The following is a 20,224-nucleotide window of genomic DNA, read 5'->3' as shown; positions in this document are numbered from 1 at the left end:
AATAGCGGGGAGCAGTAGTAAACCCCACTGGAGGAAACCACTCCTGGCAGGTGGGGGCGGAGATGCTCGTGGGCTTAGAGACTTCAGTCCCGGGCCCGCTAATGAAATGGAAATGAAGATTTCCATATGGTAATTGGCTCCACACTGAGTTCTAGTGTGGACTGATGAAGCTGGAAATCTTCGGCTGCGAGACACGCAACGGCCAGTGTGAAACCCATAAAATGGCCTCCACTGATGCCTCCCAGCTTGCTGCACTGCTCCAGCAATGCAGTGGGCTGAGAGAATCACCCCCATTATCCCCAAATTTGCAGATGATACAAAGTTGGGTGGGAGGGTGAGCTGTGAGAAGGATGAACAAATGCTTCAACATGATTTGGACAGGCTGAGAATGTGGGCATATGCATGGCAGATGCAATATAATCTGGATAAGTGTAAGGTAGCAATAATAGGAAGACAGATTATTATTTGAATGAGTGTAAATTGAGAGTTTGGTGGATACTCAGTGAGATCTTTGTGTCCTAATTCAGCAGTTGCTGAAAGTGAGTGCACAGGTACAGCAGGCAATAAAGAAGTCAAGTGATAAGTTTGCCTTCATAGCATGAGGATTTGAATTTAGGGATAGGGATGTTTTGTTGCAATTGTATAGGGTGTTGGTGAGGCCACATCTGGAGTATGGTGTGCAGTTTTGGTGTCCTTAACTGAGGAAAGATGTTCTTGCTATAGAGGGAGTACAGCAAAGGTTTACCAGCCTGATTCCTGGGATGGCAGGTCTGTCATATGAGGAGAGACTAAGTCGGTTAGGATTATATTCACTGGGGTTTAGAAGCATGTGTGGGGAACTCATAGAAACTTATAAAATTCTAACAGGATTAGACAGGGTAGATTCAGAAAGAATGTTTCCAATGGTGGGGGAGTCCAGAATCAGGGGTCACAGTTTGAGGATAAGGGAGTAAACCTTTTAGAACTGAGGTGAGGAGAAATTTCTTCCCCCAGAGGGTGTGAATGTATGGAATTCACTACCACAGCAAGTAGTTGAGGCCAAAACTTTGTCTGAAATTAGATATAGCTCTTAGGGTGAAAGGGATCAAGGGATATGGGAGGGGAAGGGGGGCATTAGGATATTGAATTCGATGATCAGTCATGAATGGTGGAGCAGGTTTGAAGGGCCAAATGGCCTACTCCTGCTTCTAGTTTCTATGTTTGTCTTCACTACCCCATTTTGCCTTGAATTAAAGACATTCCCAAAAGACCTTATAAAACCTTGAATAATTACAGAACCCATCCCACTCCATCAACCTCTCTTGCCTGTCAGGGGGTGGATGGAGGGGATGAAATCAAGGTAATTATTTTTTAGATGTTTATTTGAATTTATGACATCTAAACATCTCCCAGTGCTAGAATTTTATGTAAGCTTATCCAACTAAATGCAAGCTTTTTAGTTTTAGCATCGCTAAGAAACTAATATGAATTAAGAGCTAACCACAATGTCTGGTACAGTGAGGTCCAGGAAGTGAAACATTGCCATTGTCATTTTAGAACCATAGCATCTCTACAGGCAGAAGGAGGTCATTTGGTCCATCGAGCCTGCAACGTCATCAATCCCACCGAGGCCCTATCCCCTTAACACCATTCTCCCTGACACTAAGGGGCAATTTAGCATGGCCAATCAGCCTAACCTGCACATTTTTGGACTGTGGAAGGAAACCAGAGCACCGAAGGAAACGCATTCAGACACAGGGAGAATGTGTAAACTCCACACAGACAATGACCCTAGGCTGGAATTGGACCCGGTGCCTGGCACTGCAAGGCAGCAGTGCTAACCACTCTACCACCCTTAATCTGCTCAAAGACACAAGACATGGAAAAATATCAGAGATTCAGGTCTTCTCTTTGCTAACACTGTCTTTAGCGACAGGGTGAACTCCTGTACATATGCCTCGTTCTAACTCCATACAAATGCTGTTCACATTCTACGTCCATTCCTTTGTCACTCCATCAGGTTACACTCTGTTCAGTCCTGACTTCAAAACTCACAACCTTTCCATCACTAAAGCTGCTTATTTGCACCTCTATGAGGTGCCATTTCTGCTGCTGCCTCAGGCTGCCCACTGCTAAAATCTTCAGAATACATTGTCACCTCCAGTCTTGGTTACTCCAATACCCACCTAGCTGACCTCCCATCCTCCAACAACTTCAACCTGTCCAAAACTCAGCCAGGCAAACCTTGTACCACGCAAAGTCTGGACTGTTTATCACCCCCATCTGTACTAACCCACGTCATCCTGGTTCCCATTCTTGGCTGTCTGTCTTAAACGAAGCAATTCTCAGATTCTGATATGACTGCCCTCATCCCCTTCCATTCGCTTCATCAGCAGCCTGGATTGGAGTTTGCAGTCAAAAGGCAGGTTGATTTGGATCCTTTGTAATGGAATGTTTGGCAGCTGTATCCCCTTTGGTTGCACAATCTTCCATTAAACATCCCTAAAGCTATTTTTATGCCAATGTAAATTCAATGCACAAATTTGAAAGTCTTGTTTTGCCTTGATCATCCTTCATAGATACATGTTGTCTGCCGTCTATAAGTTGTATAACTTGAAAACTCTCAATTAAAATCTTAAAGAGATGCTATCTCAACCAACGCAGCTCCCGACTCTGACTGCGATGGTTCATTAAACTTAAAATATCTATTGCGGTTGAGAGGCTGAACATGAAAGCAACTCGTGCTTCCTGTGCGATCATGCAAGGGGCTTGTGATGCTCAACTGGTTCGTGCCTCAAGGTCCCACGAACGTCATGTCCCCTGCTTCAACTATCGGCACCAGTCTGCTGACGTAACCCTATACTTTCTTTTAAATCAATCACAAGTGATTCATAATAGTTCATTAGAATTAGCAATCGCAGATAGTGTTGAACCTTTTAACCATTACATGGCTTTAATCTGCAAATATCCAGTGAAATACATAGTAACTGAAAACATAACTTTAGTTACAGCACCATGGTATCAATGGACCGATTTCATGTATGTCAAATCCGAATATCTCTAATATCTGTACCAAAAAGTTAAACCCTCCAATTTAACCCTCCAATTTAACATTGTTTTTGAAGTTTATTTATCTGTGTCACAGGTAGACTTACATTAACACTGCAATGAAGTTACCGTGAAAAACAATGCGTCGATATTAAATTGTATTACTTAAGAATTGTCAATTTGGTCAGGACATATGCTCCTATATTCTTTACTTTTAGGAAGAAAACTCTGCCCATTCGACACACTTTGTTAATTTAATTAATTTTCTTTCCCTCTATAATGGGAAATATAACTAAGCAATTTTGACTTGAGAATCATTTGATTAGATCTTGGATTAGGCTAGTCTATAATAAGAGTGTAATGGTCACAGAAGATGGAATTTTAGCAGAAAGTGGTGGGGAGGGTTGGGGGTTTACTAAAATGCATTTTTTTTTGTAATGTCTAGCTGGATGAGGGCTGTGTTTGATAATGATTGTGCCAGCCAGGAATGAAAAGCTCTTTTCATTAATCCAAAGCATGTGATGTAGGAGTTTGAGGAGAAAGTCGAAGTGAAGTACTTGACTCCTAACTCGGTAATGAGCCAAGGTAAAAGGAGCTCACCCAGAAAATATGTCTCTTCTGTTTCTCTGCCTACTGAGTCTTTGCAAACTCTCTTTCCAACAATTTCCCCGAGCATGTACTTCTGCAGAGACACTTCTCAGGAAGGAATGTTGTCCAGCTTGGAATGGAGACGGGTCCCCGTGTGGAGAGCTCTCCGGAAGAGGACGGTGTCAAGACGTCTTATTAATTGATGCTCCGCATGGCGCTCAGTTCCCATTCTTGGGGGTAGATGACCGCGAAAGCTGGCCGATTGTCTTTTACAACAGGACCTGTCAGTGCAACAAAAACTTCATGGGCTTTAACTGTGGAGACTGCAGATTTGGTTTTTTCGGCGTCAATTGCACGGAACAACGATTGTCTATTAGGAAAAATATATTCGACCTCACAGCAACAGAAAGGAACCAGTTTCTTGCCTATCTCAATCTGGCTAAATATACCATCAGCCAGGACTATCAGATCGCCACAGGAACATATGCCCAGATGAACAATGGTTCCAATCCCATGTTCAGAGATGTAAGCGTCTATGATCTATTTGTTTGGATGCACTATTACACATCTCGAGATGCTCTCCTGGGCATGTCTAATGTTTGGATGGATATTGACTTTGCCCACGAAGGGCCAGGTTTCCTAACGTGGCACAGAGCCTTTATGTTGCTATGGGAGAATGAGCTCAGGAAGACGGCACAAGATGACAGCTTCACCATCCCATATTGGGATTGGAGAGACTCGGAAAGCTGTGATGTTTGCACTGATGAGTATATGGGAGGCCGCCATTCCACCAATCCCAACCTTCTCAGCTCTGGGTCCTTCTTCGCTGCGTGGCAGGTACTGTACAAGAACCCCATTCCTTATACCCATATTTCTTCACTGAAAGATAAATCCTTTGTAAGTTATTCTGACGGTCATTTGGTGAAACATTGTTATTATAGTGAAAACAGTATTCTTTTTTTCTCTTCCATGTCTAATGTGTTTTATAGCAGCCGATTTTTTTAAAAATGTGGACAAATTATTAGTCTGCCCCTCAACTCCCGACCAGGGAAATATAATGGGGACTGCCAGTTACTCCCATCCGACAAGGAACAGCAACCAGTGTTCAGGGACTGGAACTCTGGTCGATTCTCACAAGGGCTTCCTGGAGTGAGGTTCAAAGCCATACTTTCAGAATCAGAGGCAGGAATGCTACCACTGAAGGAAGGCTCTCTTCCTCTTAAAGGGTTTGTTGAAGACACTTGATCATGATTATTTTTCTGGGTGCGAGGTGTTATTTTCTTAAGGTTGTAATGCATTTTATACAGTAAGAAGTTTAACAACACCAGGTTAAAGTCCAACAGGTTTATTTGGTAGCAAAAGCCACACAAGCTTTCGGAGCTCCAAAACTTGTGTGGCTTTTGCTACCAAATAAACCTGTTGGACTTTAACCTGGTGTTGTTAAACATCTTACTGTGTTTACTCCAGTCCAACGCTGCATCTCCACATCATGCATTTTATACACATTATTATTGCTGAAAGCAACCTGATTACTCACTTCAAAAATGTGGAACTCTCAATATTGGTCTTTCCTTCCACCTTCCAAACTTTTAAAACTTAGCATCATGTAATTAATTTATCCTTATTTATTTTGTTTTCTCTTCTGATTTTGAATCTTGGGGTGGAATTTTGCAAGATTTTTTCTAAGTGTCCAGTTAGCGTGAAAACAGGAGAGATCTTATCCAATTTCCCACCCAATCACATGCACCCTGTCTCTGAGAACATGGGCTAGACCATTTCCAGCTGCTGCAGGCAGTGGGTGGGGCCTAATTCAGAGGCACAAACTGCGCATGCGCAAGAAAAGCAGAAAAAACCCCAGCTCTGCTGACAGAACCCCCCCCCCACCGGCCAGATACAGCTTCCCCATCCCCCCTCAACATTACTGACCCCCTTACATCACCGTCTGCCCCCCGGACCCTCTTGCACATGGCCCCCTCATCAACCTCCCTGGCCCTGATGGCTGACTGACATGACCCTCTCTCTCCCCTGCCCCCGGTCATCACAGAAGCACAAACCTCCCCCCCCCCCCCCCCCCCCCCATCAACACACCTGCAAGTGCTGACTTGGCTTCCTCTCCATGGTAACAAGGCAAACTGCATCAAACTCGCTGGAATGCTCTAATGGGCGGGTGACTTGCTCAAATTGCTTGCAGCTGAACTGCCCTAACAAGGGAGAGCTCCACAAAAGCCAAAAGGATGGATAGACAGGCAGGCAGTGCAGGAAGAAATGGCCTCCAGGAAGACAGCTCCCTGATTTTCTGATGCTGATCTGGCCAGGTTGCTGGAGTTGGTGGAGGCAAGGTGGGACACCCTCTTACCCCCAGCAAGACGCCAGCCACGAGGAAGGGATAGAAATGCAGCCCGGGAGGCGGAGGCAGCCTGCGTTATTGCCAGGGCACTGGGCAGGAGAACTGGGAAGCAGCGCCACAAGAAATTCAATGATCTAATCTGGGCAGCAAGGGTGAGTGATTAACCTTATCTAGCATCTTCCTCCTAAATAACCCTCAGATCCCCCTACCCCCCAAGCGCCCTGCATGCTTTCAGCCCCTGATCCCCAAGCGCCTCCCTTCTCCCACCTTGCTCTCTGAGGGCCACCCCCTGATACCCTCCAGCACTCGTGCCATCAGATTTTACATCGCTCCTTCTGCTCCCACAGGAGAAGAATGCCCATAATCAGCGGGAGAGTGTGAAGACAGGGGGTGGTGTGCCTGAGATCCGGATCCTCACCCCCTTTGAGGAGTGGGCATTGTAACTTGTGGGAGAGGAGGGGATGCGGACCATTAGCGACAGCACGATCGGGCTGGAGCATAGAAATGAGCACCTGCCAATCTTCCACTCGTTGGAGAAATCTCAAGTAAGTTGCATGCAGCCCAGATTCCTCTCTCTCCCTTGCACTTAACCTTGTGTCCTGTGTTGCAGGAAGGGACCCCAACACACTTGGGCCATCTGGCATTGCAGCCCCCACTGCTCCTCCCACCTATCCTGCCCCTGACAGCTCAAAGGACTCCTTGGAGGAAGCGGATGAAGGGACCTCCGAGGCCGGCACCAGTTTTGCATCAGCTTCCACCTCGCAACTCACCATCCCAGAAACTCTCACATCACGGATCAAGTTAGTGACGAGTCTTTTGGGTCACTCACTCGTGCGCATGACACATCTGCTGATGTACGTCAGGTGGAGGAGGGACTGTCCGAGGCCTCTGACATATGGAGGTGAACACTCAGCTGGCCCCAGGCTACATGCTGGTCCTCTGAGATCACTTCTTCCTCAGCTGCTGGAGATGCAGCAACAGAGTTATGGAATGCAGGAGGGGCTGACGGCCACACTGGACCAACTGTGAGGCTGTTGGGAGGAGTCTCAAAGCTTTCAGGCGGACCAGCTATTGCCTGTCTTGTGTGGTTCCCATGCCAACACTGCAAGGGTGGCGTCTGCAGTGGAAAGTCTGGGGCAGGAAATCCTCGCCATGAGTGGCAGGTTCCAAGTGATGATCGAGTCAACAGTAGGCCACAGCTGAAGCCTGAACCGGCTTCTTGAGATTCTGCGGCCCATGGCTGAGAGGCTCGAGAGCTTTCAGGAGACCCAGTAGGACAGTGCTAAGACACAGTGGACTATGGCTGTAGCCCTTAGGAATGCGGTCCACTCACAAAGGGTAATGGCTGAGAGGCTGCAGAGCTTGCAGGAGACCCAGTGGGGCAGTGCTGAGACACAGTGGGCTATGGCAGCAGCCTTTGAGAATGTGCCTATGAGAGGAATTCAAAATACCCTTGGATTCAAAACACATAAAGACTTTTGGAACAGAGTGGATTCATTTAGAATAAGAATCACAGCTTGCCTTATATATATTACAGAGGTACTGCCTGCATAGAAGCACATATAACCATAGTTAGAGAAATTAAACATGTATTTTTGTAAGTGTGTTATCTAACAGGTATACATCTTGGCTAATGACACAAGGTTCGAAGGCATCATGGGAAATAGGCCAGTTATGTGAACCACATTCCTTATAACAATACACCCATAGAAGTATAGCTCTTATTGGCATGGACTCTAGACAGCCTTTATGAATAGAAAATTCATAAGCCAAGGGCAAAGCTGGCAAACTCAGATGGCCTAATGAATAGACAAAACCATCAACCAGATAAGAGAATCTGGAACAGGCAAAAGGTGGCCCTGAGAAAGTCAGGCAGAAACCACTAGAACTTATAGAAACATAGAAGATAGGAGCAGGAGGAGGCCATTTGGCCCTTTGAGCCTGCTCTGCCATTCATCACGATCATGGCTGATCATCCAACTCAATAGCTAATCCTGCTTTTTCCCCATAATCTTTGATCCCATTCGCCCCAAGTGCTATATCCAGCCACCTCTTGAATGCGTTCAATGTTTGGCATCAACTACTCCCTGTGGTAATGAATTCCACAGGCTCACCACTCTTTGGATGAAGAAATGTCTCCTCACCTCCGTCCTAAATGGTCTACCCTGAATCCTCAGAGTGTGACCCCTGGTTCTGGACTCCCTCACCATCGGCAACATCCTCCCTGCATCTACCCTGTCTAGACCTGTTAGAATTGTATAAGTCTCTGTGAGATTCCCCCCTCATTCATCTGAACTCCAGCGAAAACAATCCTAACCTAGTCAATCTCTCCTCATACATCAGTCCTGCCATTCCTGGAATCAGCCTGGTAAACCTTTGCTGCACTCCCTTGAGAGCAAGAACATCCTCAGAAAAGGAGACCAAAACTGCACACAATACTCTAGGTGTGGCCTCACCAAAGCCCTGTATAGTTGCAACAACACATCCCTGCTCCTGTACTCGAAACTGCTCGCAATGAAGGCCAACATGCCATTTGCCTTCTTTACCGCCTGCTGCACCTGCATGCTTACCTTCAGTGACTGGTGCACAAGGACACCCAGGTCCCGCTGCACACTCCCCTCTCCCAAGTTACAACCATACTGTCAGAGAATATCTGTAATTGGTCAAGGTATATGACATTTATGAATACTAATGATGTACTAGTTGTGATGTAGTACTGATGTACTGTACTAATAATGATTGGTTCATTTCCGACTGAGATGAGCCAGAGGGCGGATAGATGCCTTTTGGAAGATGTATAATTGTATTGTCACTGTGAGTTAACTCCAGAGAAATGTTAGACTGCCCAACCATTTCTCTCCCAGCATACGTTGGTCAATAAAGGACGATACTGTGGTCACAGGTCTTTGTATTAGCTAAAGTTAAGCTCAATACTTAGCCTTCTGAAAATATCCCTACAGAACTGGTGTAGTCGGCAGGATCATTCACAGGAATCCGGTGGCAGGACGTGTCTAAGAGTGGGTCCACTCCGCAGTTAGAAGAGTTACATGTCAGGCTGCTGGAGCCGTAAATTGAGCAATCGAAACAAGAGCAGGGGTTAGGAACACAATATCACTGGGTAAAGAGGTCACGTCTAATGCAGGGGACCAAGGACAGACTCTTGGATCACTCTGAATAGCGGAGTGAATAGCCGTGCGATAGGGAAAGACATTAGAGGTTAAGTTGTGCAACAGGGAAAGCGCAAAGGGACAAGGGCCACACAAAAAAGAGGTGATGGTCGGTCTGGATGCTTGGTGTCTCCAGTGAGAGATTCGAGAACAATATGGATAGTTGGCATTAGGGGACGAGGACTCCATGAGGGTGAGCTGTGAGGAGGATGCAGAGATGCTTCAGCAAGATTTGGACAGGCTGAGTGTGCGGGCATCTGCATGGCAGATGCAGTATAATGTGGATAAGTGTAAGGTTATCCACTTTGGTAGCAATAATAAGAGGACAGATTATTCCTTGAATAGGTGTAAATTGAGAGAGGTGGATACTCAACGAGACCTTGAAATCCTCGTGCATCAATCGCTGTCAGTAAGTGTGCAGGTACAGCAGGCAGTAAAGAAGGCAAATGGTATGTTGGCCTTCATAGCGAGAGGATTTGAGTATAGGATTGGGAAGTTTTGTTGCAATTGTATAGGGCATTGGTGAAGCCACACCTGGACTATTGTGAGCTCTTTTGGTGTCCTTATCTGAGGAAGGATGTCCTTGCTATATAGGGAGTACAGCAAAGGCTTATAGGCTGATTCCTGGGATGGCAGGTCTGTCATATGAGGAGAAAATAAGTTGGTTAGGATTATATTCACTGGAGTTTAGATGAGTGAGAGGGGATCTCATAGAAACTTATAAAATTCTAACAGGGTTAGACAGGGTGGATTTAGAAGGAATGTTCCCAATGGTGGGGGAGTCCAGAACTAGGGGTCATAGTTTGAAGATAAGGGGCAAACCTTTTAGGACTGAGGTGAGGAGAAATTTCTTCACCCAGAGGGTGATGAATGTGTGGAATTCACTACCACAGAATGTAGTTGAGGCCAAAATGTTGTCTGATTTCAAGAAGAAATGAGATATAGCTCTTGGGGCTAAAGAGATCAAGCGATATGGGTGGAAGAGGAGAATCACGATATTGAATTCAATGATCAGCCATGATCAAAATGAATGGCAGAGCAGGCTCGAAGGGCCGAATGGCCCACTCCTGCTTCTAGTTTCTATGTTTCTAATACAAACAGTAGTAACAGAGCATGGGAAATTTATAAAGAAAATGATAGAAAACGAATATAATCCCAAAGCCCCTGACGCTAGTAGGAAGTGTGGTAGACAGGGCAACAAAAAAAATCAGTAATGGCTCCAATCCAAACTTGAGTGACAACTCACAGAGAGAGAGAAAAAGGAAGAGAGAGAAAGAGAGAGAGAGATAGAGAGAAAAAGACAGGGAGAGATAGAGAGAGAGAGAAAGGAAGAGAGAGAAAGAGATAGACAGAGAGAGAAAAAGACAGGGAGAGATAGAGAGAGAGAAAGGAAGAGAGAGAAAGAGAGAGAGAGATAGGCAGAGAGAGAAAATGACAGGGAGAGAAAGAGAGAGAGGCACAGAGAGAAAGAAAGAGAGAGAGAGATAGGCAGAGAGAGAAAAAGACGGAGAGAGAGAGAGAGATAGACAGAGAGAGAAAAAGACAGGGAGAGATAGAGAGAAAGGAAGAGAGAGAGAGAGTCAGGCAGAGACAGAAAGACAGGAAAGAGAGAGACAGAGACGGGCAGAGAGAGAGAGAGAGAGAAGAATGTGCAAAATACTGTAAATTTATTGGCAAGATGCAAAAAATTGATTTGAGAAGACCCGAAGTTGAGCTGAGTAAGTTTTTTGTATTTCAGTGTGTTTGTGTGGTCTAATTATCGTTGAACAGGAGTTGTTAGCGCCATCATTTGTTCTTGTAGAGTATGGCAGGCAATAAATACCATGCTTTACCCTTTGGTTTAATTTCAATGAATGTTATATTTTCATTCCAGTTTAGAAGTTGAGATTGTTGTGGAATGAATGAATTGGAAGCTTTCATTTGCATCTGAGTGTGTTTAATAGAGTAGTCATGTGGATGTTTTTGCTATACTGCTTGCTTTAAGATTTTAATGTTACTTTCCCCCTCATTGACCATAGTGGGTTTGATATAGAGTTTAAAATCAAATGGAAATTGGATTGGATTAAAGTGTAAACCAAAATAAGAAAAGTTTTTGAAATTCCTTAACCTTGAGTACAATTGATGGCCATGGTTGTCCTCAAGATAATACAGGAATTCAACAGAAATTTCGAGCTCTGTCACTTTAAGAAGCTGGAAGTGGAAAGTGACTTGTTTAAAATTTATGAGCTGCAGCAATCTCTATATTGCTGTTACATTCCATTTGAAGGCTGTAGGAAAAGTTAACTATTTCAGCAAACAGTTGATTTGATTTTATATTGCTCTGAAACTTGGGCCAGCATTAGTTTATAAAGGCAGATTTGTGGGAAACAATTAAACAGGCAAATTTTAAGCATAGGCTGGAGAGATGCAAAATAAGTGTGAACATGTGATAGTGTTAATTTGGTAGGGTTAATTAGAAGTTGGGATATTTGATATGATTATGATAAATCTTGTTTTGGATTAATCTTGGATCCAAATTTCTTGTTAGGTTCAAATATATATTTCTGATACAATTGGGAATGAGAAGATTATTCTCAAGTTAGATTCTGAGAGAAGAGTTCGTCCTGGGTTCCGAATGCTTGCCAAAAAGGTGTGATGGCATAATGACGTCCATTTGAGAACTTTACTCCACCCCTTTTGAAGCAGAGAATTAACCCATTCTGTCCCAGCCAGGATGGAGCGTTGCGTTTCAAAATTTGCAGTAGCTTCAAGAAATTCAGGAATTTATTCTTAGATTTTCAATATAGCAGAAATTGTCAGCCTAAATCAAGAGGGAGGCGAGCATTTAGTAAGGAGTTACAAGAGATAGAATAGGTAGGAGAGTGTGAGGCTGCACTCACCATTAATTGATCAACTTTTGGTAACAGCACCAGCCTTAGGGCTGTCCAACAATGATGAGAATTATTAAATAGCTATAGTGGCCCAACAGCATTCTAGTTGTGTGGGATGGATGTTTAAAGTTAGTGAGCCAATCACAAGACTGGGTGAAGTAGTTCCAAACACAGAGCACAGCCTATGGCCAACTGAGAATAAGGAAGGTCCTGGAAGTAATCTAGGCACAAGTGAATGTTACCACACTGAAAATCAGACCAGCTGATTATGCTTGAGTCCACCTAGTAGTGATCAATCTTGTAATATCACTTATTGTTTCAAGGGTGGCAACACTTACCAATTCTCAACAGCACATATTGGATTTGTGGGGATAGGACATATTCTTGGCTCCCTATTGGATGGAAGGGATCATGTTACCTTGGATATGTAGTCCCATGCATTTATCATTCTCCTCACCTTCCTCCTTTGATGAGACATCGACGTTCTATAGAACGCTATTATGGTATGCTGCTACCCTGGTATGGAATCCGAAGATAGGCACAAGAAAGCAGTTATATAATCTCAATTTTGGAACAAATTGCCAATTATACAGCCAATGCCTTTACTAAAGTCAATGATGAGATGGTTGCCATACGCACCATGATACTTCAGCATTGAATGGCATTAGACTTTACCTTGGCATCCAGGGGTGGAACATGTGCCATAATTGGATCGGAGTGTTTCACATACATACCAGATAATTCAGAATCCATAACCAAACTAGCTGGTCATATTAAAAAAGAGGAGGAAAAACACAAGCAGGCCCAACCTGTCACTCTCAGGGGTTGGGCTTCAGGTTGGCTGGGCTCTCTGGGAGCAAGGGATTGTGTTCTTTTTTATTAAGATCTTAGGATTTGTAGTAATTGTGTACCTGCTCAAATGTTGCTGCGCACAAGTAGTTAGGTCCACACAGGGTGAAGCAGCAGTGATGAGAGTTAGTGTAGGGGAAAGAAATCCCAAATGCCAAACAACCATCTGGGATCCGAGAATATTTACTTAAAAACATCTATTTAGTGGCCCAATCTTGGACCAAGGGCCAAAAGTGGAGATATGTTAGATGAATTCCAAATACCCTGGATTTAAAACACATAAAGACTATCAGAATAGTGTGGATTAGTTTAGGATAAGAAACACAGATTGCCTATATATACTACAGAGGTACTGTCTGCAGAGAAGTACATATAACCACCGTAAGATAAGTTAAACATGTATTTTTGAAAGTGCATTATTGAATAAGCATACATCTTGGTTAATGGCATAGGGTTCTAAGGTATCATGGGAAATAAGCCAGCAAAGTGAACCACATTCCTTACAACAATACACCCATAGAAGTATAGCTCTTATTGGCATGGACTCTAGACAGCCTTTATGAATAGAAAATTCATAAGCCAAGGGCAAAGCAAGCAAACTAATGAACAGACAAAGCCATCAACAAGATAAGAGAGTCTGGAACAGGCAAAAGGTGGCCATGGGAAAGTAAGGCAGAAACCACTAGAACTTATGGTTCCCATGTTGTCAGAGAATATCTGTAATTGGTCAAGGTATATGACATTTACTAATAATGATTGACCTGTACTAATGATAATTGGTACAGTGGCCCAGTCAGAGGGTGGGCACGGTAGCACAGTGGTTAGCACTGCTGCTTCACAGCTCCAGGATCCCGGGTTCGATTCCCGGCTCGGGTCACTGTCTGTGTGGAGTTTGCACATTCTCCTCGTGTCTGCGTGGGTTTCCTCCGGGTGCTCCGGTTTCCTCCCACAGTCCAAAGTCCAAAGATGTGCAGGTTAGGTTGATTGGCCAGATTAAAAATTGTCCCTTAGAGTCGTGGGATGCGTAGGTTAGTGGGATTAGCGGGTAAAATATGTGGGGGTAGGGCCTGGGTGGGATTGTGGTCGGTGCAGACTCGATGGGCCGAATGGCCTCCTTCTGCACTGTAGGGTTTCTATAAATTCTATAAGAGGGTCATGGTTGAGGGGCTGCAGAGCGTGTCCCAGTCTCAGAGGGCACTTGCTGCTGCCATTGACAGGTTGCCCCCCACTCGGGCCACTGCAGAGGGCTCGACCACCATGGCAACAATGCAGATGGTCCTCCAGGACTGGCAGGGCCAGGTGAAGCCGGAGCTTCTGGAGCTCACTGCAGAAGCACCGCCATCCCATGGAGTGACCCAGGGTTTCCACAGGAACCCCGAAGGAGGAGGAAGGGCCTGAGTCAAGAACAAAGAACAATACAGCACAGGAACAGGCCCTTCGGCCCTCCAAGCCCGTGCCGCTCCCTGGTCCAAACTAGACCATTCTTTTGTATCCCTCCATTCCCACTCCGTTCATATGGCTACCTAGATAAGTCTTAAACGTTCCCAGTGTGTCCGCCTCCACCACCTTGCCTGGCAGCGCATTCCAGGCCCCCACCACCCTCTGTGTAAAATATGTCCTTCTGATATCTGTGTTAAACCTCTCCCCCTTCATCTTGAACCTATGACCCCTCGTAAACGTCACCACCGACCTGGGGAAAAGCTTCCCATCGTTCACCCTATCTATGCCTTTCATAATTTTATATACCTCTATTAAGTCTCCCCTCATCCTCCGTCTTTCCAGGGAGAACAACCCCAGTTTACCCAATCTCTCCTCATAACTAAGACCCTCCATACCAGGCAACATCCTGGTAAACCTCCTCTGCACTCTCTCCAAAGCCTCCACGTCCTTCTGGTAGTGTGGCGACCAGAACTGGACACAGTATTCCAAATGCGGCCGAACCAACGTTCTATACACCTGCAACATCAGACCCCAACTTTTATACTCTATGCCCCGTCCTATAAAGGGAAGCATGCCATATGCCTTCTTCACCACCTTCTCCACCTGTGACGTCACCTTCAAGGATCTGTGGACTTGCACACCCAGGTCCTTCTGCGTATCTACACCCTTTATGGTTCTGCCATTTATCGTTTGGCTCCTCCCTACATTATTTCTACCAAAATGCATCACTTCGCATTCATCAGGATTGAACTCCATCTGCCATTTCTTTGCCCAAATTTCCAGCCTATCTATATCCTTCTGTAGCTTCTGACAGTGCTCCTCACTATCTGCAAGTCCTGCCAATTTTGTGTCGTCCGCAAACTTACTGATCACCCCAGTTACATCTTCTTCCAGATTGTTTATATAAATCACAAACAGCAGAGGTCCCAATACAGAGCCCTGCGGAACACCACTAGTCACAGACCTCCAGCCGGAAAAAGACCCTTCCACTACCACCCTCTGTCTTCTGTGACCAAGCCAGTTCTCCACCCATCTAGCCACCTCCCCCTTTATCCCATGAGATCCAACCTTTTTCACCAGCCTACCATGAGGGACTTTGTCAAACACTTTACTAAAGTCCATATAGACGACATCCACAGCCCTTCCCTCGTCAACCATTCTGGTCACTTCTTCAAAAAACTCCACCAGGTTAGTGAGGCATGACCTCCCTCTCACAAAACCATGCTGACTATCGTTAATGAGTTTATTCCTTTCTAAATGCGCATACATCCTATCTCTAAGAATCTTCTCCAACAACTTCCCCACCACGGACGTCAAGCTCACCGACCTATAATTACCCGGGTTATCCTTCCTACCCTTCTTAAATAACGGGACCACATTAGCTATCCTCCAATCCTCTGGGACCTCACCTGCGTCCAGTGACGAGACAAAGATTTGCGTCAGAGGCCCAGCAATTCCATCTCTCATCTCCCTGAGCAGCCTTGGATAGATTCCATCAGGCCCTGGGGATTTGTCAGTCTTTATATTCTCTAACAAATCTAACACTTCCTCCCTTGTAATGGAGATTTTCTCCAACAGTTCAACACTCCCCTCCGAGACACTCCCAGTCAACACATCCCTCTCCTTTGTGAATACCGATGCAAAGTATTCATTTAGGATCTCCCCTACTTCTTTGGGCTCCAAGCATAATTCCCCACTTTTGTCCCTGAGAGGTCTGGTTTTTCCCTGACAACCCTTTTGTTCCTAACGTATGAATAAAATGCCTTGGAATTCTCCTTAATCCTGTCTGCCAAGGACATTTCGTGACCCCTTTATGCCCTTCTAATTCCCCGTTTGAGTTCTTTCCTACTTTCTTTGTACTCCTCCAGAGCGCCCTCTGTTTTTAGCTGCCTGGACCTAACATACTCCTCTCTTTTCCGTGCCGTGCCGGGGCCTTCCACCCAGGAGACTGCGGCTGTGGCTACACCTTCTGACTCCACCCTTTCTGACACCAAGACATCTCAGGGGCAGCCAGTTGAAGACGGTGTCATGGATACATCCCTGACACCTGGAAGCTGTGATGTGGAGATGCCGGCGTTGGACTGGGGTAAACACAATAAGAGTTTTAACAACACCAGGTTAAAGTCCAACAGGTTTATTTGGTAGCAAATGCCATTTATGGTGTTTTTAAAACTCTTACCTGGAAGCTGGCCAGGATCCTCAAGGTCCAGGCCCTCCAGAGGACGATCGCCAAAGGCATCACAGCCCACAGGGCATGGTAGGCAGCTGGCCATCTTCACCTCCGATGTTCATCCTGGAGAAACACCGAGACATAGTGGTATGCCATGTCAGGTTAAAAACTTGTAGCGACACTAAGATGGCACAGGTGAAGGGCAACACTGGGGAGATAGAATATTTAAACACTGTAAAATCTCATGTTCACATGTTCTTATACTACCACTTATATTGAAAGCAAAAATAAATGTTATTTCACCCGATACCTGTGACTAACTTGTCTCTAATTAGCTCTAACAGGAATGTACTTACTCTGCTGGTCACCAGAGGGACCCTGTAGGTTGATGTCAGTGAGGGAGGGCCCTCAACGCACTGCTGCTGTGAAAATCAAGGTGTTCAAATAATTTACTGGCGACAGTCGGTGGCAAGCATTGACAGCAACTTACAACATCTGCCATGGTATCCCCAAAACCCAAGAGAGATTCCCTCCCCCCCAAACCTCACCTGACCCAGGGCCCTGCATGGAGGTTTAATGCTCCCTTACCCACCACCCAGATATGAGCCCAGTGGCAGCATGCATGCAGAGTTCAGGTAGGAGTCAGACTAGTTTGCACCAGAGCATCATCACAATTGCGCACAGCAAGTCATCATCACCCTCTTGTCTGCCAAAGAAACTCGCTAACGCAGCCTGAATGCTTCTATATTTGAGGTGTTTTCCTGACCGATCTGGCTGCAGTGAACGAGGTCGTTAAGGCAGATGAGCTGGGACGATTGGGAGTGAAGCTCACTAATCACATTGTGATGAATGCCAAAAGAGGCAAATTGACGTTTCGCCCGTTTTGGTCGGGCTCCCGAATGCAGCAACGTTTTTTCAGTAAAATGGGAATGGGCACGAAAACGGGCACCATTCCCGCTAGTTGCATCATGCCTGATTGTACGCCATTTTCCTGCCACAAAACAGGCGGGAACTGTAACTCTATCTCATGTTTTAAAAAGAATTCCATTCTTAAAGTTACAAAGCCAATGCGCAGAGTGAACCTGGCAAGCCCGAATCCATCTCCTTTCTTGCTCAAAAACAAAGTTCATATTCAATCTAATTCATGGTCCCCACAAGAGACAAACAAGATCCAAGCTAACAAGATAAGGCATTGCACCCCATCTTGAGCTTGGGGAGGTGATGGCCTCATGGTATTATCGATAAACTATTAATCCAGAAACTCAGCTGATATTCTGGGGACCCGGGTTCAAATTCTGCCACGGCAGATAGTGGAATTTGAATTCAATAAAAAATATCTGGAATTAAAAATCTAATGATGACCATGAAACCATTGTTGATTGTCAGAAAAATCCATCTGGTTCACCAATGTCCTTTAGGGAAGGAAACCTGCTGTTCTTCCCCAGCCTGGCCTACATGTGACTCCAGAGTACAGCAATGTGCTTGACTCTCAATTGCCCTCAGGGAACTAGGAATAGGCAATTAATGCTGACCAGCCGGCGACGCTCATGTCCCACGAATGAATAATTTAAAAAATTTAAAATCTGACACTTGATCTTAGCCAAAAAGCTGAGAACTCTACCTATTACTGTTTCTCTCAATCTCTCTATTGCTTACAAATTGTCATGCTCCTTATACATCATCCAGTGTTGGATGAGCAGAAACATCCTCTTACTAAGTATTGGGAAGACAGAAACCATTGGCTTCAGTTCTCACCATTCTGTTCTCTATACAATGATGTCCGTCTTCCTAGACATTATTTAAAGCTGAACTAGAATGTTCATAATCTCGGTGTTAAATTGGACCATAAATTAAGGTTATAATCACATATTTAGATCATCACTAAAACCATCTATTTCCACTTCCGTAACCTCTCCTGGCACCACCCCTGCCTCAGTTTGTCTGTTGCTAAAAACCCATCCATGCCTTTGTTATCTCTAAATTTCACTATTTCACTAGATTTCAGTATGTCAAGATCTGATTCCCCATCGCCCTGTGCTCACTGACTTATGTTGGCCCCTGGTTAAGCAATGCCTCAATTCTAAAATTCTTGTCCTCATTTTCTATTCCCTCCTTGGCACCATCCGCAGTCCCACAATTCTGGCTGCCTGATCGTCCCTGTTTTTAACCGCTTCACCACTGTTGGTCATGTCTTCAGCTGCGTAGACCCTAAGCTCTGGAATTTCCTCCTGAAACCTATCTCTCTTCTATCAGCATGTTCTTTAAAACCTACCACTATGCTTATCAGATCAATATCTACATGTGTGACTTATTAGTATCAATTTTTTTTTGTTTATGCTTCTGTAACATACCTTGGGATAGGTTATTAAACCAGAGCACTGTAGAAATGTAAGTAGTTATTGTTCTAGGCAGCTACTTGTTGCAGCAGAGGCCTCAGTAAAAGATTAAACTAAGGGCAGGATTTTCCGGCCACGCTCACCCCAAAACTGGAAAATCCCGCATGAGGTCAACGGGCCTTTACATGGTCCGCGCCTCGCCCACTATAATTGCCATGGCAGGCGGGACAGGAAAATTCCCCCCCCCCCATGTGTCCTTTGTATGTTGAAGGAATCATTTCACAAATTTAACTCCGAAAATGTTGAACTTGTTAATTTTTTATTCCACCTAATAATTTTCTGCGCCAAAGATGAGATTTTAGCAACAGACAAACTGAGGCTGGGGTGGAGCCAGGAGATGTTATGGAAGTGGAAATAGATGGTTTTAGTGATGATCTACATATGTAATTATCAGCTTAATATTTCTGATTAGTCTTTCTATGTTGTTAATGGGCTTGTCTGTCTGTCTTGCCTGTGTTCTAAACTTATGGATGGTGACTTTAGAAGCTTCAGCATTATCTGTGTGTGTGGGGGGGGGGGGGGAGGGGGGCGCCTTTAGCTCAATATTGATGACATTATAGTTAGGTTGCATGGTCTGTCATTGAAGCAAGAAGAACTGCAAGGAACAAATCTGTAGCTTCTGGCAGAAGTGAGCAAAGAGGAGGAGATTTAACTAGAGATTCCTTAGTTGTGGAGCAGTGTGTTTGGTGTCCCCGCTTCACATGTTACTTGCTGCAGCCCCAGCTGTAGCCCAGCACTGTAACACCAAATCCCTTCATTCAGGCTCATTCCAAGCTATAGCAGCTGATGTCAGTGACATAAAATTATTTTTAGTCCAGTGTCACCCTCCTCATTACACAGCATCAGTTTATCATCTTCTCAATGGAGTCAATTAAACAAGAAAAAAAGTATTTTCATGACTCAACCAGATGAAGCAAACTTTCTGAAGCAGTTTCTGTTGCCTGGACAGTTCTGAGGTCAGCTTCAATATAGCACGAAGAGTGTCTCCAGATTCATTGTGGTCTACTGCATACTCCTATCCACATTATCCTTTATGCTTTGAAAGGGGAGATACTGCGATCCAGAGTCAAGGTAGCAACAGTTAGAGTTTCCACCAAAGCTGTCAGAGGTATTACAAGAAGCTGCAGCTTTTGGACTCTGTGCTCATAGAATTCCTACAATGCAAAAGGAGGCCATTTGGCCCATCGAGTCTGCACCTACTCACTGACAGAACATCTGGCCAGGCCCTATCCCTGTAAGCCCACATATTTACCCCACTAATCCCCTAACCTACACATCTTGGGACACTAAGGGGCAACTTGATTCGATGTGATTTGATTTATTATTGTCACATGTATTAACATACAGTGAAAACTATTGTTTCTTGCACG

General features: G+C 44.9%; 1 protein-coding gene across 1 annotated transcript in view; it reads left to right on the top strand.

Moving 5' to 3' along the window:
* The first annotated feature begins 3,636 nt into the window (after positions 1-3,636).
* Positions 3,637-20,224, top strand: part of tyr (tyrosinase) — a 54,357-nt gene continuing 37,769 nt past the window's right edge. The window contains exon 1 of the mRNA XM_078222794.1: positions 3,637-4,452. Within this exon, the coding sequence (XP_078078920.1) occupies positions 3,637-4,452 (816 nt within the window). The remainder of the gene's footprint in view (positions 4,453-20,224) is intronic.

Source organism: Mustelus asterias, chromosome 10, assembly GCF_964213995.1.
Source record: "Mustelus asterias chromosome 10, sMusAst1.hap1.1, whole genome shotgun sequence".
In the NCBI taxonomy this organism is placed as follows: domain Eukaryota; kingdom Metazoa; phylum Chordata; class Chondrichthyes; order Carcharhiniformes; family Triakidae; genus Mustelus; species Mustelus asterias.
Note: the sequence above shows the minus strand (reverse complement) of the source record. Positions and strands in the feature narration are given on the sequence as shown.